This window comes from Orcinus orca, chromosome 3 (assembly GCF_937001465.1).
Source record: "Orcinus orca chromosome 3, mOrcOrc1.1, whole genome shotgun sequence".
Classification (NCBI taxonomy): domain Eukaryota; kingdom Metazoa; phylum Chordata; class Mammalia; order Artiodactyla; family Delphinidae; genus Orcinus; species Orcinus orca.
In genome coordinates, this window is record NC_064561.1 from 29,221,320 (window position 1) to 29,241,822 (window position 20,503).

Sequence of the window (20,503 nt, forward strand, 5' to 3'; positions counted from 1 at the left end):
AGTCACCTGACCTCTCTGAGCCTCATTTTCTCACCCAAATCACATGGAGTAATGATGATTATGTGAGATCATATACAGACCTCAGTTCCGTCTTCTTAGATGGATAGCCCCTCTATGTTTACTAAATGTCTCCATGAGAGCCATTATTTTCTAAAGTGAATTTTATAATTCAGTAGGAACTATATGTTATCTCCTTTAATCATCAACACAACCAAGGTAAGAAGATATCATTTTCTCCACAGAAGCAGAAGGATCATGCTCCAGCTCCACTGTACTGCGTTAACTGGGATCTCAAATACAGGACCACGTGTCGGCTCAGAACCCCACTGGAGGGGACAGGCAGTGGTCACCTGGGAGGAAGGATGGACTGAGCCATAAGCAGACGCCAGGGCTGGTGGTGGGGGCCAGAAGTACATCAAAGTCTTTCCTCTGGAGATTCCCAAACGTGTTTTCCCTTCTTCGAGCTGAGGTACCTGGAAGTTCCCTTACTTTTTCCATTTCCAAGAACAATTAATTAAGGTAGTAACAATGATAACCACTGCCACTTGGAGCACCATGTGCCAGGCCCTGTGCTTCCTGTGCTTTTACTTATTAAAGTCTAACTAAAAGAAATGACCCCGTGAGGTTCACACTTACATTTTGCAAATGGGAAACTCAGGCTTAAGAAAGATTAACAACGTGCCCAAGGTTAAGAAAGAGTAAATGGTGGGGGCACGATGTGAACCCACACAGATTCCAGAGCCCACACTCTTAGCCTGCTACAGCCATTGAGGACAGGGCGTTTTCACCATTCATTTCTTAACTCTCCTTTTAAAATAGGTATTTTTATTCTATTCAGTGCTACCTGTCTGAATCTTGTTATTTCTGGTTGTTTTCCAGTAATCAAAGAACTGTTTACAAAACCCAAGGTGTAACCATAACCCTACTCTGGGAAAAAAAAAAGCGGTGAAAGTAACATTTCCACCTGACTCCCACACCCTAAAAGAAGTTATTTCCACATTCTCAGCTAGACTGTTTCTCTACTGGGTGGGAATTTCTCCACAAGTGATGGCGGAAGGAAAAGGCACTCTGAGCTCTGCCAACTCCAACCTCCCGAATACAGAGAAGTCAGGCAATGTTGAACACTTACCTTATGACCATTTGCTTGTTGGGGTCATAGAGGGACATGAAAAGCTCAGCGTCTTCCCCAATTCTGCACACAAAGTTTCTCACAAAGACATAGAGGCTGTGGGTAGGGGATGAGGAGATCCGGGAATACATTCCATAATCAGGCTGATCTTTTGACTGAGAGGTGGAAGGAAAAGGGAGGAAAATGGAGAAAATTAGCCCAGCACCACTTAGAAAAACAGAAAGATGGCCCTGAATATTAAGAATCATGTAAGTTTCAAGCCTAAAGATTTCAGCATTATATCCAGGCCTTCCACCAAAAGTTCCTGTTGTCTGAGCCAAGTCACTTTGACTCTCTTGGCCTTGATCTTGGGAAATACCACAAATGACCCAGACTTCCACATAAAGTTTAGTGTCATAAAAAGCACAAACTATAAAAGAAAAAAAATGCTTAAACAGACTTTATATCAAAACTGAAAATTTAAAAAAAGAAAAAAAACTGAAAATTTTGCTTTTTGAAAGACACATTTAAGAAACTGAAAGTCAGGTACACACCGGAAGAAAATTTATTTGCAAAACATGTATCTGATAAAGAATTTGTATCCAGAATATACAAAGAATTCTTACAACTCAATGTCAAGAAAATCAACCCAATGAAAATGGGCAAGGTATCTGAACAGACACTTCACAAAAAAAAGATACAAATGGTAAAGGCCAGCAAGCACATGAAGAGATGCTCAAAATCACTAGTCATTCAGGGACATTCAAAACAACAGTGAGGGCTTCCCTGATGGCGCAGTGGCTGGGAGTCCGCCTGCCGATGCAGGGGACGTGGGTTCATGCCCCGGTCCGGGAAGATCCCACGTGCCGCGGAGCGGCTGGGCCCATGAGCCGTGGCCGCTGAGCCTGCGCGTCCAGAGCCTGTGCTCCGCAGCGGGAGAGACCACAGCAGTGAGAGGCCCGCGTACCGCAAGAAAAACAAAAACAAAAACAAAAAAACAACAACAACAGTGAGATACCACTACACAACCACTAGAATGGCTAAAGTTAAAAGACTGACAATATCAAGTGCTAACAAGAATGTAGAGGAACTGGCACTCCCATAGATTGCTGATGGGAATGCAAAATTGTACAGGCCTTTTGGGAAATAGTATGTTGGTACCTGAAAAAGTTAAATATGTACTTATCATATGCTCCAATGATTATTATCCAGAAAGAATAAAATCATATGCCCACACAAAGATTTATATGAAAATGTTCATAGTGTTATTAGTTATAATAGCCCTGAATTAGAAACAACCCACATATTCAACAACTGATCAATGATATATACCACTGGCAACTGGTCAATGGTATAGCAACTCAGCAATGAAAAGGAAAAAACATTAATACATACAACAACACGAACTTCAAAAATAGCATGCTGAGTAAAAGAAGTCAAACACAAAAACCATATGGGACTTCCCTGGTGGTGCAGCAGTTAAGAATCACCTGCCAATGCAGGGGATGCAGGTTCAAGCCCTGGTCCAGGAATAACCCACATGCCACAGAGTAACTAAGCCCGTGCACCACAACTACTGAGCCCACGTGTCACAACTACTGAAGCCCACGCACCTAGAGCCCGTGCTCCACAACAAGAGAAGCCACCGCAATGGGAAGCCCGCACACCCCATCAAAGAATAGCCCCCACACGCCGGAAATAGAGAAAGCCCACATGCAGCAATGAAGACCCAATACAGCCAAAAATAAAAAATATATATTAAATAAATAAATAAATTTATAAAAAAAGACATATGATTCCATTTTTATTAAATTCTAGAAAAGACAAAATATAGTCACAAAAGGGGTTCCCTGGGGCTTGGGACTGGGGAAGGGGGTTGACTGCAAAGGAACTCAAAGCAACTTTTAGGATCATGGAGCTATTCTATACCTTGATTGCGGTAGAGTCTGCCCAACACTATGTATTAATAAGATCCATTAGACTGTAATTTTAAATGAATTAATTTTATTGTATGAAAATTATATCTCAGTAGAGCTAAAAATAAAGTTGCTTTCAAACAATACACAGTGGATAAAGTACTTTTTAAAAATATAAATCAGATTATGTTAACCTTGTAAAGATTGTTTCCTTGGAATCTTTTATTGGCTTCTTACCACAGCTGGAATAATATTTTAGCTCTTCCCTATGACCCTTAGGTCCTATGAGAACTGGCTCCTGCTACCTACCTCTCCAAAGCATTGCCTTCACTCTTCCACTGTTCATTATGGCCCATCCATACTGACCTTCCTACTCCTTGAACATTCAAAACTCAGTCCTATCTCGGGGCCTTTGCACTTGCTGATCCCCCTGCACTGAACATCTTGTCCCCAGATCTTCCCAGGCCTGCTGCCTTCACATTATACAAGTGTCATCTCAGATGTCCCTCCTGGGAGGGGCCTTTCCTGATGGTACCTTTTAAAATAGCTCCTGATTCACTCCGATTCACATAACACTAATTGATTGCCTTTTAGAAACTTACCGCCATCTGGAATTATTTACATTTTTAACATTTCTTCTTTTTTCCTCTCTGGAATATAAAAGGTCCGTGAGAACAGGAAACTTGCCTGGCATTAAACCACCTGGGGGCTGGTTGTGGAATGAATCAAGATCCAAGTACAAAAACACAATAAAATGCATGTGGTTACTGATGATCTCAGGTCATAGGACAGATGTCCCTTTGAATAATATACAGTCTGGTTAATGAGCTTATTATTTTAAGCTTATGACGTGCTAAAGCCTGCTTCGCTTGGCCAAGCCTAGTTCACAAAGCTCACCATCTCTTCCTTGATACGCTCTGTGATTTTATCAGTCGCTTCTTCGTGTGCATGGAACAAGCTGATGACACTGGTATTATCAGGGTCCAAGATATTTCCATCTTCATCTCTGACAATCAGATCAAGCTCAAGGATTCTGAAAAGCAAAAATGTGAGATGATAAATCAAGGGAGGTTGAAGCCTGTAGAATGTTGGTGAGAAGCTTCTACCAGAAAGCTCACCTGATTTCTAAGGATCATAGGCTCCCATAGCACAGCTCTATACAGACAGCCTTGCACACAGCTGGGAGTCACACTGATATAGCTCAGCCTTTCTGGGACGTGCTGTGGTAGTGTGTACTAAGAAAATTTTAATGTGTATTTCCTGTGATACTGAACTTAGAAAAACAATGAACAAGGATGTGTGTTGCATCAGCAAAGTGTTGAAAAAAACTAAAATGTCAGTCAAAGGGGGAATGACAAACTGTCATCTGTAATGGAATTCTATGTAGTTGGGTTTTAAAAATATGATATAGTTTTGATATGTTTAATGATATGTATTAGTGAAGAAAAAAATCAAGCATGGAAAGATGCATACAGTGTGTTTTAAGTAAAACACAAGCAAACAAAGAAACCAAGGCAGGTATGTTACCTGGGTGCATGTACAGAGAGAAAGGTATGGACAAAATGCACCAAACTACCAACATGCGTGCCTGTGAGGAGAGGCAGGGCACTGGGACTAGGAGGGGTGGAGGGGTCAAGGGAGAATTTTGCCTTATCTCTATTTGTTTAATGTTTATATAACATAACATAATATAGTATGATACATAATACATATGCAGAGAAGGTATTCATGTACCGCTTATTCAATGGTACCTTGAAAATAGTCGTTAGGGGAGAAATCTCACATATATCCATTGTTACCCACAGTGTGCTCTTTAGCTCTGTGACTTCCAGGTCACAAGATTTTTCCCTGTTTGGTATTGATTTGTTTCAACTGCATCTGCCATTCTGATTGGCATCAATGATACTAGTAACAGCAAAATAGTCACACAGCACTTGCGATAAGCGGTACCTTAAATTCTTCACACATATTAAGGCATTTAACTCTTGTAACAACGCTGTGAGGGAAGTACTATTAATATCTGCATTTTACAGATGAAGAAAAGACTGAGGATAATTTACTCCAGGTCACATAGCTAGTAAAAAGCAATATGGCATCCTAGTCTGCACTCTTAACCTTTATGGTATACTTTCAAGATAGGAGGCTCTTAGAGGCAGCACTGGGTTTGTGGACAGGGGTTATGTTTGCACAGGTCCTAACCTGAAGCTGCTTTTGCATCTGATGTTGACATGGAGGACCTCAGTTGTCCATACAAAGAGGGGAGGGGGCGGTGGGCTGATGGAGACTCTGAGAGGAACAACGGTGGTCCTGCTTAGGCACCACTACCAGCAAGCACCAGACAGGGTCAGGGCAGCAAGGACAGATGAAGGAGACTACGTTTTCATCTCTTATTTGTCAACTGGATTGAGAGGCACATCTCTCATGTCATCCAAATGCAAACAGAAGGGAGCCAAAGTTCACCCATTTGTCCACATTCATTAGGAAATTAACTTCCAACTAGATATGACTCATAATGTTGCACAGCCATGCTGCTGAATGGGCAATGCTAAGGGGGAAGAAATGTATTCAACTAATGCTGAGCAGAGGCCCTCACGACCTGGGAAAAGACGAAGCACAGCCAATACGTAATTTAATGCCGAGATCTCTCTAGCTCCTTTCTCTTCGAAATTTATCAAAGTGGATTCGGTTCTAAAATGTATGAATAAAACATTCTCCCGGGTCCAGCTGTCTTGGGATTTGAAGGAATCATTTGAGGATTCCTCACTCCTTGGATACCAAAGAGCTTGTCCATTACCAGTTTCATTTGAAACTTGGAAGCTTTAGTAGACAAGGGGCAGGATTGATGGGATTCCCATGACCCAAGATCAGGAGAGGCTTCTTCCCAATAGGACAGCAAACCATTCATTTTGGAGAACTGAGCATTTTGACAGTTTCTCCTTAGAAGGTAGCCCCACTGCTCTCTCTGTTCAAGAAAGTGATAAAATGAACCCAAGACGAGGGCAGGGGAGGAAGTCCTCACTGTATGCCTTTTTCAAAAAAATAAAAATTTTTAAGGTGAAGAAAACAGAAATGGCTTTTTCTGTGGCTCCCCATCGCTCTCTGGACAAATCTGAACTTTTCCACCTGGTACTCATGCCCTCGAGATTCCAGCCCCTGTCTACCTTCCTCTCCATATTCATGCTCATCTCTCAGCTCCTCTCAACTTCTCTCTCTCTCTTTCTCTAAATTTCTTCACCTAATAATTCCTGCCAGTGTTGTGTGATGCAGGGCAGGTGTCACACCCTGCCCTGTCTCCTCCCACCCTCTTGTTCACGCTTCCTCCTCTCATGAAACGCGTGACTTCTTACTCAACTGTCTGCTTACTTCTCTTTCTCTTACTAATCCTCATAGTCCACAGGAGGCAGTAGAATGCAGTGGTTAAGTGCTTGAACTCTGGAGCCAAGCTACCTGGTTCAAAGTCCAGTGCATCTTGGGCAAAATGACCTAATCAGCCTGTGAGCCTCCATTTCCTCATCTAAGAAATAGGGATGATAATAGTACCTGCCTCACAGAGTTGTCGCAAGACTTAACCGAGTTAATGCATGGAAAGTGCTTAAAACTGTACCTGGCAGACAGTAAGCACTCAGAAAGTTATTATTAGTTCTCTTTGCTTGCCTTTTGTTGTTGTTGCATAGAGAGGCTGTATTTTGTAAATGTCTGTGTCTTGAGGGCCTCTCGGGTGCTCGACAAAAGTTTGATGGCTGAAGGAAGGAATGGAATTTCTGGGGGAAGAAACAGGCTGATTCTGACCAGTCCTCCAAGCCTCAGAGTCCTGCTTCCCTGACTCTCACAACCTGAGGCTGATGGTCCTCTTGCTGTTCCTGACACTCTGACCTGAAATCTGGCCTTCTGGTTTTCAGGAAGCTGCCTATCCCATATCAGAGCTCTGAACCCCCAAGACACCAGGCCTATATTAATTTAAGGTGCACAAATCTCTCTCACTTCCAGCTGAAGTCATCAGGGAAGTGAAGCAAGAAACGAGGGGCCCCTTAGCTCAGGGCCTCTGTCTCCGAGGATGTCTCTCACTTCCCCAAAGGCAACTGACTGAAACTGAAAGCACGGTGCTGATCCAGGCAATGCTGTGGAGGGAGGCTGATTTAGGGAGGATCCTCTTTCTCCTTTCACCACCATTCACCTACTGCATGCAGATCCTATGCCCAGCACATAGAAATGCATCTGCCTTAGAGGAGCTCCCAAAACAGCATGGGAGACAGGCCGGTAAGGAGGTAATTACTGGTCAGGGTGCTAAGGGCCTGCAAGAGTGCCTAACCCAGCCAGGGGGGGTGGAGGAAAATCAGGGAAGGCTTCCTAAGAGTGGTGACCATTTTTTCCATCCTTGGTCCTTATTGTCAGAAGCCCCCATGAGGAAACATCTGAAGGTCACAGACGCCATTACTGCGAAGCAGCAAAACGTCCTCAATTCCCACGTCCCAGCTGCAACCATGCTCAGCTAAAGATATCACTGTACCAATGGCAGCAACAGCTGCAGAGCAAACCCTTCCTGTCACTTTGGGATGATGAGCACAATAAGCAGATTTGGACTCGCCTGCCAGCTGCCAGCAGGGGAACCAGCAGAGGGATCGTGCCCCTGGGATGGGAATCAGCCATAAGTTGGACCCATTGGCTTTCCTCTTTGGATCATCTTCCTAGTGCGTGTGACAAAGGCAAGGAAGCCTGGCTGCTAGGAAAATTTCTTTTTTATTCCCACTTAATAGGCTCTTTCCACTTCCCCCTCAGGCCCTATGTTCCAGGCTTCTGATCCACTTTGCAGTCTTCTGAACATGCTATGTTTTCTCATGCACTCTCAGCCTCCCTTTTTTTAAAAACCTACTTAACACTTCTTTATCTTTCAAAATTTAACTGTGGTCACCTCTTCCAGGAAGATTTCCTTGACTTCCTTCTCCAAATTGAATTAAGAATGCTCTTGCCTCCTAAGCCACCAAAGTTACCACAATACATATCAATAGTTTACTTGTAGCTCACTCTTAACTGGACTGTGGTCCCTTAGTGTACAGGAGCTTTTATTTCTGTGGCCTCAAAAACCCTAGCAGGAAATCAGGCCAATCATAAGTGCTTAATACATGTTTGTTGTTGGGATGAATAAACAAGTAAGTAGGATGTTTGGAGAGCATTCACATAATCAGGACGGGGAGGGCCTTTACAGTTCTCAAATGTTATCCAGCTAGTATACAATGGTGAGGCCCAGGGGCTCTAGAGTCAGATTGCCTGGTCTAAATTCTGGTTCTGCCATTTACTAGCTATGTGACTTTGGACCTGTTAGTTAACCTCTTTAAGAGCCTCAGCTTCTTCATCTGAAAAAATGAGGATACTAAAACTGCATGCCTCATAGAGCTGTTATAAGAATTAAATAAGAGGGGCTTCCCTGGTAGTGCAGTGGTTAAGAATCCACCTGCCAATACAGGGGACACGGGTTTGAGTGCTGGTCCGGGAAGATCCCACATGCCGCGGAGCAACTAAGCCCGTGCACCACAACTACTGAGCCGGCGCTCTAGAGCCCGCGAGTCACAGCTACTGAGACCCGCGCGCCTGGAGCCTGTGCTCCACAATAAGAGAAGCCACCGCAATGAGAAGCCTGCACACCGCGACAAACCACAACTAGAGAAAGTCGCGCACAGCAACAAAGACCCAACACAGCCAAGAAATAAATAAAATTTAAAAATAAAAAAAAAAGAATTAAGTAAGACAATGGATGTGAAACACAAAGCTAAAGACTGGTGCATGCTAAGCTTGGATTAGGTGTTAGTGTTAGTTATAATGTTATTTTCATTACTATTATTATTAGTGCATTGTCCTGCCTCAAAAAATTGTTTCACACTCTCCTTAACTTCACAGCATTCAAACTAACCAATTTCTGCTTCTTTCCCTTTGAGGAAATGCTTTTGTAACTGTGCATATGAGTTAGCTGATGGCATGTGGCTTAGATTAATGTAGGACGAGGAAGGGACATTAAGTCTCACATTGGGATTTAAGAGAGAGCTTTGTAAATGCAGGAATAAAATGACAACTAAGCCGAAAGTGAACCAGCATGACTGTGCTCCCCAGCCCCTTGGAAGTAGGTTAAATGAGTGTCCTAAATCTCTAGCCGGCTAATAACCACTGGACAAGCAAGCCTCTCTCCGCTTGCATGTCCCTGGTTCCCATGAGGGTGATAGCAAAGGCACACAAGCACGGTCGTTGGTAACAGCCTTCTCCCAAACAGAAAGTGGCAAACTCGCATCTAAAAATGAAACCTAGCTTCTCATAGGGAGAAAGGGAAGAAGGGTGTGGGTGGGGAAAGAAAACATCTTTTTGGAGGAAAGAGACGTTACTTGTTGCCATAGTCAATTCTGGACGTGACTTTCTGCTTCAGTTCCTTCAGCTCGTCCTTGGGCAAAGTTCCTGAGAGGAGCTGTGACCGCCAGTCCATCAGGTCGTACATCATGGACTGCACCTGTTGGAACCGCTCCTTTCTGCTGGCCTAGGAGCAGAAACAGGAAACAATCGCAGTCACCTGCACCGAAGGTCTTGGGCCTCCATCTGGCAAACTGGGCCAAAGGCAAGCATGCATGTTCAGGGGCCATGGCTCGAGTGCCTCTCTTGGCCCCTACCCAGCTGTGAAGGGATTGGGTGGTGGTCTGAGTCATTGACATGTTTCCTCCCCCAGGGCCACAGGGGTTTCTCAAAAGCAAAAGTAATAATCCCAATCACTTCCTGGTTTAAAAAAAGAGGGGTTATTTCTGACTCTTATCCAAGAAGTTACATGTTGAATAGGAATGCCAAGAACATCTGCTGCAATGCAGGTCTCAGAGGCCAGGCCCTTGAAGGCTGAGAACCAGGGCCACTGCTCTGGTGCAAAAGGCCTGTTTCTAGGGCAGTGTTCCCCCAAGTGTAACAGGCATACAACCCAAGGGACATGAGATGGTTTTGGTGGTACAAAGACACATATTAGGGACCCATATGGTGATTCTCCTCTAGTCTCTTCCTATCCTTCTGTTTAAGGGCAAGAGAAAGTTGCAGTTTCATGGCAACATGACTTTAACCCCTCTCTCACATTTGTTAATTTCTTTTTTTTTAACAAAAAGAGAGAGAAGTTCTTTGGCTCTGAGCTTTTGACAGGTACTACTTGATGACATCGTTTTGTTTTCATGTATTTATTTGAATAATGTTCTAATTGTGCCAAGTGCTTTTGACTGTGCATTTGGGAAGCACGTGTGAAGTGATAAAAGTATATATACCTATTGGGTCTTTCTCCCCAGTTTCTGGCACAGAGCTCTTAAAATGCTTGGAATTTTCTAAGTGATAGATGTGTCTTTTCTTATTCACAATGAGTCCGTTTTGACCAGACCTGAGTCTGTGCTAATGAGATGAGTCCTAGAGAGCTTCAAGAATGGGGACTGGCTGTCAGAGGAACCAACCATGTGGTTAGAGGGTTGGAACTTCCAGCTCCAACCCCCAACCTCCAGGGAGATTAGAAGGGTTGGAACTTGATTCAATCATTTAATCATGCCTATGTAATGAAATGCGGATAAAAACTCTCGAACAACGAGGTTCTAGTAGCTTCCCAGAAGGTAAACATATTGATGTGCTGGGAGGGTGGCACGCCTTCCCTGGGGAAGGCATGGAAACTCTGTGCCCATCGCTACCCCAGTACCTTCCTCTGTGTCTCTCTTCCATTGGCTGTTCCTGAGTTGTATCCTTTATAATAAAACTGTAAAAGTAGTACTTTCCTGAGTTTTATGAGTTGTTCTAAGGACACACGGAACCTGAGGTGAGGTTGGAGGGGTGTTGTGGGAGTCCCCGAATTTGTACCAAGTTGGACAGATGTGTGGGGAGCCTGGGACCTGGGACTTGCAACTGGCATCTGAAGAGAGGGCAGTCGTGTAGAACTGAGCCCTTAAACTCTGGGGAGTCAGTGTTAGAACTGAATTGAATTGAATTATAGGGCATCCAGTTGGTGTTGGAGAGTTGGAGGATTGTTGGAATGACACAGCATGTTGTAAAGTTCCTTATGTAAGTCATTTAAGTTTACTAAAAAGGGAGACAACTTAGGTTTTAAGTAAATACTTCATGGGTGGTATGCAGATATGGTAAGAATCATGAAACTGGAGGTTTAAGGATCACTTTACTAGGGTAAAGGGCACGATGGACTTGCAATTCAAAGATTTCTTAAGGAAAATGCCAAGCTTCCACGGTGCCTGTGTATGTGATGTGTAAAAGGGGTGGTAGAAATAAATAATAAATCACTTTAGCCTCAAGTCTGCTGTTTGCCCCCTAAACTGTCCTAACAACGTTTGGGAAACTTATAGAATGGTAACTGAATATGCCCATTACCATATATGATGAAATATCCACATGGGAGTCAACATTTATGACCATAAAATGTGACTCCACAAACAGAGCATGTGCAACAGCAGGTGTACACGATGCTGTAACAAATATGCAGTAAGCCTTGGTCGACATTTTCACTCTCAGTTTAATGGTTTTCCTAGCTGCTCACTTTCATTAGTTTTAGAAACATCAAAGGAGGATTTTAAAGTAGATTTACTTCAATACAGGGAAAACTCGTATAAAACACGCTCTTTGTTTTCCAGGGTCAAAGCTCCCTCATAGTTCTGAGGACAACAGTCATTAGTTAATTAATATACGAGAACAGTATTTCTCAACGTGTTATCGGCAGACCACCAAATCAAAATCTCTAAGTTTATTAAAATGCAGAGCCCCATTGAAGGAAGCTGTATTTTTAATAGCTTTCGAGGTGATTCTTAAGCATACTCAAGTTTGATGACTTTTTCAGTAGTTTAAAAAAAACAGAAGGATCACACCAGATGCCCATTCACTATGGCTCTGTCACTAACTCGCTGTATGGCTTTGAGAAAGTCACCTAACTTCTCTGGGCCTTGATAGCTTCATACTGTCTGCTATACTATGTCAAGGCTAAGTTCCATATTTGAACCAAGCCAAAAACTGCAAGAAGCTTCTATCCCAGGGAGCAGGGTTTTGAGTCTTACCACGTAGAGCTGTTTCCAGATGCTGCCCCATTCCCAAAGTGTTGTTGTCACTTCTTGTGCCAGAGGAATTTCTGCAGGAATAATGTTCTCGATATTTCTATTTACGGTGGGAGAGAAAATGGTGTGAAATTGAGACCCAGGTGCTAACAAGATAAGATGCTGGCAAATTTGCATTAAGCTACAGCTGCTGAGAGGGGCCTTCCTGGCAGGAGACTAAACCGCCTCTAATGTCTACACCAATTACATTATGCAGATGCAAGGGACTTCCTTTTTAATGTCCTCCTTCATTGGGTGGGCCCTCCGAGCTCATTATTCAGGAGTAATCTACTTTAATTCAGTTCAAAGGCAGCTGCCAGTGAAAAGTGTGATTCTCCAGGTTTACTAATACCCCCTCAGAATCAGATGTGAACACGAATCAATCTGCATTGGGTCTCCCATCCAGTGAGGGAAAGAAGATAAATAAACACAGCACAAGGAAGGCGGATCGGCTGAGCACCCTTCACATCTGCCCAGTCAGGTTTTCAGAGCAGACAGGACAGCGACATCCACGAGCCACTGGAGGGTCAAGTGTGGGGAAGGAGGGCAAATACCTTTTTTTCTCCACTGTCACTTCTTTGATGTGGATAAAGGATTTAGGAAAAATGCCCTGTTGGGGATAAGATAAGACAAGGTGAGATAGCATGACCTGTCCCTACAGAAAAAACCTGACCCCAGGTCTTCATGATTTTTCCAAAAGCTGCTAGCTGGTAAAAACCTCAAACTTTACAGGAATAATCTCAGTCCAAGAGAACAAGTGGTAGGTGCCAAATCTACTCTTTCAGGTCTGGTTCCTCTCCAGTTCTTTATCAGTTGTTCAGGATCCCACAGTAGCCCTCGATTCCAAAGGATGCTCCAACCCCATTGCGGACACTCACCCTATCAGATGGGCAAGGCTGGAGTGCCTGAAAGACTCACTCTAAGGGAGAATAGCGTTCTGCCTCTCGCCTCTCCTGCCCGGGACAGCAGCCACCCTTCACAGTCAGGAAAGGTCAGGTCCTGAGGCAACAGTGTCCCTGGTTGCATATGGGTTGCTTTGATTTGAGATCTCTTTCTCTCTGGATTTATTTTATTGTTCATGATGGAGGAAGGAAAAAGCATCTATTATTTCCTTGCTCTATAAGCTTAGCTCCGTTAAGAGAAGTTGATCAACTACTTGGAAATTCCTTCATAAATTCAGCCAGCGTGTACACTGGGGACATCCGGTCACTGCGCTAGACACTGTGAGATGTAGAGAGATGAGCAAAGCAGGCGCTTGCTCCCATGGAGATGGCGGTGTGCTGTGGGGCTGGGGCAGGGGAACTCCCTGAGGGCGGAGACTGGACCTGTCCCTTCTGAGTCATGTTGCACACATAGGTGAGGAAATGATGAATGCCCCAAGCAATGCTAAAGAAAGGCAGTAGGAGATAAATTTCAGATAAAAAATGCACAATTCCACAGGACTCGAAAAATCATATGTGACTGGCATATTAGGAAAAGTTTCAGGGAGAAGAGAGCTCTGGAGGTTGACCTTAAAGAATGAGTGAAAGGGGAAGGCACTGAGGCACAGCGAGGAAATCACAGGACACAAGGAGGGAGGAATGGAATCAGTCTGCAGAGGAGCAACAGTGGGAGATGAGTGCCCAGGGGGCTGGCAGGGTCATGTACAGACATCCAATATTGTCCCAAATAAAAACAAATTGACCTCACCTGCAACATTTTGTGCTTTAGAAGGTATCCCCTATACCAGTCTGCAAAGAGAAAACAAAGAAACAGGTTTTTCATCTATTCGTACAAGTTCCTTGCTGGGTTTTGTTGTTGCTGTTTGTTTTTCACTGGCAAAGAAACTATTGAGAAGTGCTTTAGACCTCAGGTACAGATCAAAGCCCTAGGATTCAACAGTTTCTTGAATTAGTTGCCAACATCTCCAAAAAGCATCCACAAATACAGGGATTTCACATAAAAATGCAAATTTCATCCTTCTTTTGAAAGAACAGGAGGCCCAGAGATGGTGGCCAGTGCTCCCGCATGGTTGCAGTTGGCTAGTGGTGAGAAGCAGCTGGTCCCATCAGACAAAGCAGGCGCCTCCAACTCACCAGCCTCTACCTAGCCCCTCACTTATTTCCATTAACTGCCTGGGTCCTTCCTGTGTTCATATGCATGTTTTCAACCTCTGCCTTAGGGACAAAGAAAGGCTGAGAATGTCTGAGGGAGTTTGGCGAACATCCTAAAATAATGGCCGCAGTGCTAACAGCAGCAAATTGTGTCTAAAATGTGATTTGCAGAAGTTAGTCATTACAAAACAGATAAGTTCAGGGATGGGTAAAATGACAGGAATTTTAAGAGATTCTTCCCTTTGCAGGAATATCAAAAATGACTCAATTAACAGAGATCCAAATTATACACAGTTCTCGGACAAAATGAACCTCAGTATAGCAAGTATTGATGACTATAATAAGCCTACTGGCCTTTGAAATGATTCAAGCACAGCCAAGTAGTGGCATTTGTCATCTCTGTAAATAAAAAGCGTCTGTCAGGCGCCTCATTAGCAAACCCTCATTACTGGGCTGACAGATTGTTGTCGAAATATGTTCTCAACAGACATACGTGCAAGCTCCAAAACAAACAACTTAAAATGCAAAGTCACCCCTCCCAGTCATGAGCCAGCTTGAGGGTCAGGTCATAAAGAAAGTTCTAAAGCAACAGGGGCCCAAAGTGGTTCCTATTCTGAAAGACAGAAGGGTAGAGGAAGGAGAGAAGGAGAAAAGGAAGGAGAGAGAAAGGAAGGAATGGAGGCTGGAGAGAAAGAATCTCAGGTTTGGAATAAAAAAACGTTCTAAGCACTCTTCATATATGAAGCCTTTTAATCTTCATAACAACCACATGAGGTGGGAAATTCAATTATCCCATTTTACAGAAGAGTGGCCCACCTGAGGCACAGAGAAGTTGAGTAACTTGACCACAGTTACACAGCTAGTAAGTAACAGTGCCAGGATCTGAACGTAAACAGCCATCATACTGTGCTTCCTGTCTAACAGGAGAAGGAGCATGGTATTTGCCTAATATTTCCATCCTCCCAACATCTGAATCCCCAAAACTACAACCCCACTAAGTACTTCCAGTGGTGGAAAACTTTCTACTTCATGAAGAACATATTCTATTTTCACACTCCTCTAATAATTTTCCCTATAACTATCTGTAATAATTAACTGTGAACAATAATGCTTATATTATATTAATAATAGTGCTTGCTGTGTGCCAGGAACTCTGGTAAAGTTTTTTGTTTTGTTTTTTTCAAATTATAAATTAATCTTCACAATGATTCTATAAAGTAGGTACTATTATTGCCTCAATTCTGCAAATGAAAATAGAGAGGCACAGAGAGATTAAGCAACTTGCTCATGGTCACACAGCTAGTGAGTAATGCGGTTAAGACCTAAACCCAAGCATCTGACTCTGGAGGTGACACTCTAGTACTGCACTAGAACAACCTCCTTTATTTGCAGTTCTTTCCCATTCAACAAACAAGATATAAGAGCATCTCTGTAACATTACTAGCTACCATTAATTGATCAGGGGATCTTAATGCACACAAAGCTATATGCTAAGTGTTGTACATGTATTCTCTCATTCAGTGCTCACATCCATACTGTGAGCTAAGTAATATTCCCATTCTGTAGATGAAGAAATTGAGATTCAAGTCAGTTGAGGTACTGGGCCAAATCACATGCCAGGGTTCAAGGGCAAGTCTGTGTGGCTTCAAAGCCAGCCCTCAAAGCTGTTCCACCACATTGTCCCCCATGCGATGAGCACAAATACAGATAACGTTCTCTTAAAGCACAGAGACAGTTAAGGGTTTCTCGGCTGCAGTGACCTGAATCCACCTTATTGGCCAAGGCCACCAAAATCCACCAGATAGTAGGAAAACAACCAAGGGACCACTAGTATGCCCACATCTGGCTCTCCACGACAGGGGCTCCATCTGGGACCCTTGAATTCCAGTGACATTGCCCTCTCTCACCCTTGAGAATCAGTGACTTGCCACCCCTTGTTGGTATCCTGATTTGCAAAACTTCAACTCACTCCTGAGCAAGAAATCGACTGACGCTTACCGCCAGCATATACATTCTGGCTCCCAGATTTAAGTTCAACAAACACTGACTGTGCACCTACTGTGTACATGACATTGGGCTAGGTGCTCTCAGAAATAAATCCCCAGTGATCCTTGACGAGACAGGCTTACCACCATCTCCACTTGCTGGATGATGAGAAAGCATCCACTGCATCAGAGCTGTCCTTAGGACTTTTTCTGATATCCCCAACCCTGCTGAATCACTGATCTCCATGACCCCTGATGTCCACTCCCTAGTCTGGTCACTGGCCAGTTATATCTGGCTGTACTCCAAGACCCGACTGGGCAGATAACAATAGTTGGCACACATAGCAAAATCCATGATCAAAACCAGGCTCAGGGTAACACAGCATTTACCACACCCCAGGACGCGTCCCCTGGCTTAATGCCCTTTCAGTTAAGTAACAGAAAAGGCTTTTTTTGTCTAACCCTATCCATGAAAACTTTATAAACAGAAAACTCACAAAGTGCATCCTGGGGAATATGAGGAAAGGAAATTTTTTTTTACCATTCTTATGGAAAATGATAAACTCCAACTGTCCTCCTTTCCCACATTCCAAATATCAAAATGAAATGTACCTAAATACTCTAATCACCCAGGAGTTGCATGGGGAGGGGAAAAAGGAGGAGAGGTTAAAAGCATCCCAGAACATCAAACAAGAATCCACATCCTAGAAACCCAGTCCTCTCTCTGCCCTCTCCGGGCAATGTGATCTTTGGTCATGTCACTTAAGCCTCAGTGTTTTCACCTGTCAAATGAGGACAATAACAGCTACCATACACGGCTGTTGCACAAACTATTGTTTAAACAGAATTATGAAGGTGAACACATCTGGTAAAGGTACAAAACCTTAGACTGGAAGAAGACATACCAATTTCAGGATGAGTGTTACCTGAAGAATGGACAAAAAGACAAGAATGGAATAGGAGAGGGGTAAACAGGGGATCTCAGTTGCACCTAAAATGTTTATTTCTTTAAAAAAAATATGTATGAACTAAACAATGAAAAATGTTAATATCTATTTGAGTGGTGTGTGCCTGGGTGTATTTCACTTTCCTATTTGATTGAAATATCTAATAACATTAAGAAGAATGTAACAGAAGCCAGTATCAATCAGTGGTTAAGGGTATGAGCTCTGGAATCAAAGTCTGGATTTGAATGAAGATCTGCAACTTCTGCGTGATCTTAGACAAGTTAGTGCATTTCTCTAAGCCTTAGTTTCCTTATTTGTAAAATGTGAACAATAATAGTGCCCGTCTCATAGGCTTAAATTAGATAAGCAATTCAGAGTTTGTACAGTGCCTGGCATATGGTAAGTGTTAAAAAAATTACTAAATACCATTATGTCATTTAAAAATACATAATCATCATCATCATCATTAACCAGAGAAACTTAGGCATATTTTCTATTTTATTTCCAGAACCTACAGAATTTGAATATCGTTTTTTGTTTTTTGTTTTTGTGGTACGCGGGCCTCTCACTGTTGTGGCCTCTCCCGTTGCGGAGCACAGGCTCCGGATGCGCAGGCTCAGCGGCCATGGCTCACGGGCCTAGCCGCACCACGGCATGTGGGATCTTCCCGGACCGGGTCACGAACCCGTGTCCCCTGCATCGGCAGGCAGACTCTCAACCACTGCACCACCAGGGAAGCCCTGTTTTTTGTTTTTTTTGTGGGGTTTTTTTGTGTGTGTGTGAAGTCATTTCAATATATTCCCAAAACAACAAAGTAAATGAAACATTCTTCAAATTCAACATAATGGAAGTTTACTGACGTTTTAGCCTCACCCACAAGCAAAAGGGAAGAAAACTTCACTTACCAACTCCCTACAATGAAACAGCCTTACTTAAGAAAATGGAGTCCCTTTCATACCAACCTGTTTCTAGAGCAGATCTAAACAAAGGACCATCTCCCTGCAAAGTGGCACTTTAAAAAAATACCCTCTTAAGTGCACATAATGTCCCCACCCCCCACCCCACCGTGCCCTAAAAGCAAAGGACTCAGATGGGTCAGGATCACTCTCGGTGGAGTCGTCAGTAGAGAAGAGGTGGCATGGCTCTGGGTGTACCCCACTGAGCAAGTGGGAGATTCGGAACTCTTCACGCAGAGCTCTTTGCAGCTGAACCAAGGTGGAGGTGATTCACACGTGCCAGCTTAGAAGGAATTCCAGATGTTTTTAAGTGAGAAGCACAAGTCTCAGAATGGTATGTACAGTATAGTCCCATTTTTTAGAAAACAATGACAATAAAAGCTATGCCTTACCTTAAGGAGGTTAAGCTATGTCAACTTCCTCCCTCATCCCCTCCCCTTGTTCCATTTTACTGGTAAATGAAATTCAAAAGCACCTTGGAAACCACTGTCTAGAAATCCCATTCTCTTCACCACTAAGAGTGGGCCCCCATGACCCGGGCAAGTATGTGTATCAGTAGATGGAATGGAACCTTCGCTGTTGTTCTGGAAAGGAAGAGTCAGGTAGCAAATAACTGAGAGTGGAGCAGACATTCCCTCTGAAGGGCTCATAAGGAAGAGTCTAAGTAACCTGGGATACCCCCAAGGAACATCCCCTCACCGCTGTCCAAGTAATCAGGAGATGGGAGTTGGTCTTCGGAGGTAGCTGCTGTTGCCTTAGGAGTGCATGGTAGAGCTCTCTCACCCCCAGACCAAATCCAAGCGCGAAGGGTGCAGTCCAGAAGACTCACTCAGAGATACAGCGGGCATCTGGCATCTTGTTCCCCAGCTACATGGCTATTCGTGAGGGGACTGGCTGATCTTTTGGCTTATTTGATCAGGAAGTCAAAGAATCAGAGAGAGAGCACCCCAAGCTCCCTCTACCCCCAGCCTTGTTTAAGCTAGGAAAAGGGAAGGAGGAGAGGAGCATTAAACTGCATAGGGAATTGAAGCCTTCTTTTGAGATGTTGTTAAATATCTGGAAAGATGTCAACCAAATATAACTGAAGGAAGGGATTGGGGAAAAACAACACTCCTTTTTCACATTTATTCCCCCATGAGGAGTTCTGACTACTTAATAAACACATGTGTTTTCCACATCTAAAATCAGGAAGCAGAATGTTTGTGCTGCCTCTGGGTAAGAGAGGCAGTCTGAGAGATGTAATATGGACAAAGAAATAGGCATTAGGATGTCTATTAGGAAAGCTTAGCAATGGGCACCCTTCTGAATTGTTTGAGTTTTTATCGCAATAAAATATTATCTAAAAGGAAATACTAAAACCATTAGAGCTCTAGTGAAAGGAAATTCATTCATGCCTAAGGTTTCAGCTCAGATTTTTGTTTTCCCCATTCATCTGGCTGAGTAAGTTTAGTGCATAGGCAAAGAAGGGCTAGCCTCACCCACTCCAGGCAATCAGAGGGTCACCTTCTGTGTTCCCTGGGCAATGTGGCTAAGATAGATACATACCTGCCAGTCTCAGTGTAGCTCTGTTTAATGGGGGAAAGAGATGGAATTCAACACAGAGCACCTAGGAGCCAGGCATGAGGCTAAACAGCTTCTCTACTTCTCTCATTTTATCCTCATAATACACCCAGAAGCAAGGTGATGATAATACATTTTTGCAGGTGAGAAAACTGAGGCTTACTTCCCTAAGATCACTAAGCTAGTGGGTAAGTGGAGCAGAGGATAACTTTCTGATTCAAAAGCCCATGCTTTTTCTACTTCTTTTCTTTCTCTTTCTTCTTTCTTTCTTTTCTTCCTTCCTCCCTTCCTTCCTCTCTTCCTTCCTTCCTTCCTTCTTTTCTTTTCTCTTTGTGGAGGAGAGGGGAGAGTTTAAAATTACTGAAAAACACAAAATAAAAATATTCACATTCCTACCACCAAGAATTAATCCTTGCTGATATCTGGAGAAATGTGCTTTGAATCTTCAAGACTGTATCTATTCTATTCCATTCCCCTCTCCACTTCTCAATTGTATTCGTTTTTTTTGCGGGGTGGGGGGTGGGGGGTTACATTTTACAGTTTTCAAACAATGACATTCTTTTTGGTAGTCGTAACTACCATGACTTTTAATACTAATTTTGACAAATCAATTCACTTGGACTCAATGTTTGCCTGTATTTCCTCTTATCACAGCTTTTCAATTCCTATATTTTAACATTTTGATTCATCTCTCAATTGGCTGGATTTTATTTTTTGAGTAGGTTTCTGCAAGACGGTGATATAAGCACACCCATATTTTTTCTACTATGTCATTTTGACTAATTTTTGACTAACACTATGGTTTTCACTTTTTTATATCTGCAGAGGAACTGTTTTTCAACTGGAATCATAAGC

The 20,503-nt window shown here is 43.2% G+C and overlaps 1 protein-coding gene across 2 annotated transcripts in view; it reads right to left on the bottom strand.

Annotated features, from left to right (window-relative positions):
* Positions 1–20,503, bottom strand: part of DOCK2 (dedicator of cytokinesis 2) — a 409,352-nt gene that overhangs the window by 364,456 nt on the left and 24,393 nt on the right. For both annotated transcript variants that reach the window (XM_033432052.2, XM_033432051.2), the window contains exons 3-8: positions 13,797–13,837; positions 12,662–12,717; positions 12,072–12,168; positions 9,393–9,541; positions 3,922–4,057; positions 1,130–1,284 (exon numbers count right to left, since the gene is read on the bottom strand). In XM_033432052.2, coding sequence (XP_033287943.1) covers positions 1,130–1,284; positions 3,922–4,057; positions 9,393–9,541; positions 12,072–12,168; positions 12,662–12,717; positions 13,797–13,837 — 634 coding nt within the window. The remainder of the gene's footprint in view (positions 1–1,129; positions 1,285–3,921; positions 4,058–9,392; positions 9,542–12,071; positions 12,169–12,661; positions 12,718–13,796; positions 13,838–20,503) is intronic.